This window comes from Morone saxatilis, unplaced genomic scaffold (assembly GCF_004916995.1).
Source record: "Morone saxatilis isolate NCDOM2014 unplaced genomic scaffold, NCSU_SB_2.0 Contig21, whole genome shotgun sequence".
NCBI classification, from domain to species: Eukaryota; Metazoa; Chordata; class Actinopteri; family Moronidae; genus Morone; species Morone saxatilis.
Genome location: NW_023339774.1, coordinates 22,988,520 through 22,990,933, shown reverse-complemented (window position 1 = coordinate 22,990,933; position 2,414 = coordinate 22,988,520). Strand labels below are relative to the sequence as shown.

Below are 2,414 nucleotides of genomic sequence, written 5' to 3'. Positions count from 1 at the left end.
CCGCCTCTCCTCCTCCCAATGACATCACTGTCCTCCTCCTCCTCCTCCTCCTCCTCTGATGACAGTGAGGAGAGCGAGCTGCCTCTGGAGAAGCAAATGGGTGTGTCCTCCACGCAGTACGTCTGCGTCGACTCCTGGTTGCCTTTTGGCACTGCCCGATTGGCTGGGGGCGGAGGGGGGCGGAGCTTGTTGCCTGAGGATGACTGCGGAGGGGGGACTGAAGGGGCAGCGGTCTCTTCTGGCTTGAACAGTGGTTTGCGGGCGGTGTCAGTGCCATACTTCAGGCTGTAGTCTATTGGCTGCTCACCTGTTGAGTCACTGCCGTAGTTTGATGCTGCCGTGGCATAGCGTGGTGGCGGGACAGATGCTATGCGGCTGCTGGATGTTGCTGAGTCACCGTCATTCCGCCTCCTCAGCCTGGCGTCCTGTTCATCGTCCTCGTCACTCGCGATGCCGCCACGGTGACTTGGACTCTGTCTCCCAGAATTCAACTGTTCGTCGGAGTACTTCAAGCTGTAGTTAATGGGTGTGTCCAGCTCAGCCCCGTCATCGTCCGCCATGTGGTTGGCGCTGCGGATCTTGTGTGCCAAGTCGGCCGGGTACTTCCTGTAGACACAGCACTTGTTGGCTCCGCTTTCGTCTGACGAGTAGAATGGCTCTGATGACGGTTTGGTTTTGCCGCGGTTGCCGTAGCCATCAGCACTCGTTACACTGTTGAGGCTGTCGCTGGATGCTCTGACACTTGGTGGGAACACCGGCCGAGCATACGCCACTTCCTCACTCGTCCTCTTTGATCCATCTCCATTCTTTGGGCTCGAAAGCACCGGCGTGTTGGCGTATGAGCGTGTTGTGTTCCCACCTCCTCCGGCGCTGTTACAGCCCCGCCCCTTCCTGTGTGCTGCCTTGGGGCTCAGGTTGTCGATGTTGTCAAAAGTTTCTGACAGCTGTTGGGCATCCAGCTCCTCAAATAACGCCTTCTGTTTGCGGGCGTGCAGTGATGGTGCGCCGGCACCTGGCGACACCACGCTCGCATCCTTGTAGCGTGCCGGCCGGTTGGCCATCAGGTTGCGCAGAGCAGCGGCACTCCCCATGGCGATCATCTTGTGTCGGGAGTGGATGAGGTTGCGCAGCATGCCCACGGCGCCCAACTCCCATAATGCTTCCTGGTCTTTGGCATCTCTGGCTGACAGATTCCAGAGCGTGCCGCAGGCGTTGGACACGATGGTCAGACTGTGAGACTTCAGGTGCTGCAGCAGAGTCGGCAGGCAGCCGTGCTCACGCAGGATCTGCCTGCAAGACATCACGTAGGGAGTCAGGATGCGATCCATACAGCGCTTGTAGTTACAGGTTGTTTACTCGTTTACAATTGTTTACCTGTGTGCCTCGTTGGTAGCGATGAGGCTGGAGACGTTGCGCAGGATGCCACCGCCGCTCTCGATGATGGCGAGTGTGTTGGTGTGGCTTCGGTGCGTCAGCGTTCCTACCAGAAATGCCAGAGCGCCGTCCACAGCGCAGATATCTGCTTTGTTCTCCGTACAGTGAGCAGACAGGTTCCAGAGCGCACTCAGTACAGACTTCAGAGTCGACTCCTGAAGGAACAGAAGAACAAAACACAACGTGAAAAACTATAGCGGAAGTGATTTGAGAGCATGCTGAGTACAGATCTCATTACAGAACAAAAACAAACAAAGACAATGTTTTTATTTACCTTCTGGACCTCGAGAGCACAGCCCATCAGTGCTCGCACGCTGCCGACCTCACGCAGTGTCTTCTTACTGTTGACATCAGCACGCCACGACAAGTTCCTCAACACACTCGCTATCACCTGATAAACAAAATAATCACAAAATCAGACACTGGACTGAGAACAGGTGTCAGATGGTTGCCATGGTAACAGGTGAATGTACCTGCTGCAGGTCTTCACTGTCAGACTTCAGTTGGGCTACCATGGCTCTCATACAGCCCTTCATGGAGCACAGCGTGGCCTGATGGGACAAACAACACAACGCTGTGATCTGATTGGTTAAGAGAGAAACATGAACAACACGTAAACATGTTTGTGTTTTCCTCTGACCTTATTGGCCACGTCTCCGAAGGTGAGGTTGGTGAGCGCCATCCCGGCATAACGCCTCAGCGTGACGCTGTAATGATCACTGCTCAGACCGAACATCTCACAGTCCACCTGCAGCAGCTCCGCCACCGCCTGCAGACCACCTGCAGGGACAAAGAACCCACACAAAGACAGAAAATATCAATCAACCAGTCCAGAAACAGTCGCTCAAATATCCTTAAAAATCAGCATTATAAAGCATAAAAAACTGATCAAATGTAAAATGACATTTTAATAAGCTAAACATAAATAAAAATCAGCTTTAACAAGTTGGAGAAAAGTAAATATATAATAATAATAATAA

At 53.3% G+C, this 2,414-nt stretch overlaps 1 protein-coding gene across 1 annotated transcript in view; it reads right to left on the bottom strand.

Annotated features, from left to right (window-relative positions):
• Window positions 1-2,214, bottom strand: part of apc (APC regulator of WNT signaling pathway) — a gene marked incomplete at both ends in the record, with an annotated part of 5,089 nt that extends 2,875 nt beyond the window's left edge. Inside the window, 5 exon segments of the mRNA XM_035667582.1 lie at window positions 1-1,290; window positions 1,375-1,589; window positions 1,709-1,825; window positions 1,908-1,985; window positions 2,075-2,214. Of these exon segments, the coding sequence (XP_035523475.1) occupies window positions 1-1,290; window positions 1,375-1,589; window positions 1,709-1,825; window positions 1,908-1,985; window positions 2,075-2,214 (1,840 nt within the window).
• Between the last annotated feature and the right edge of the window lie 200 nt (window positions 2,215-2,414).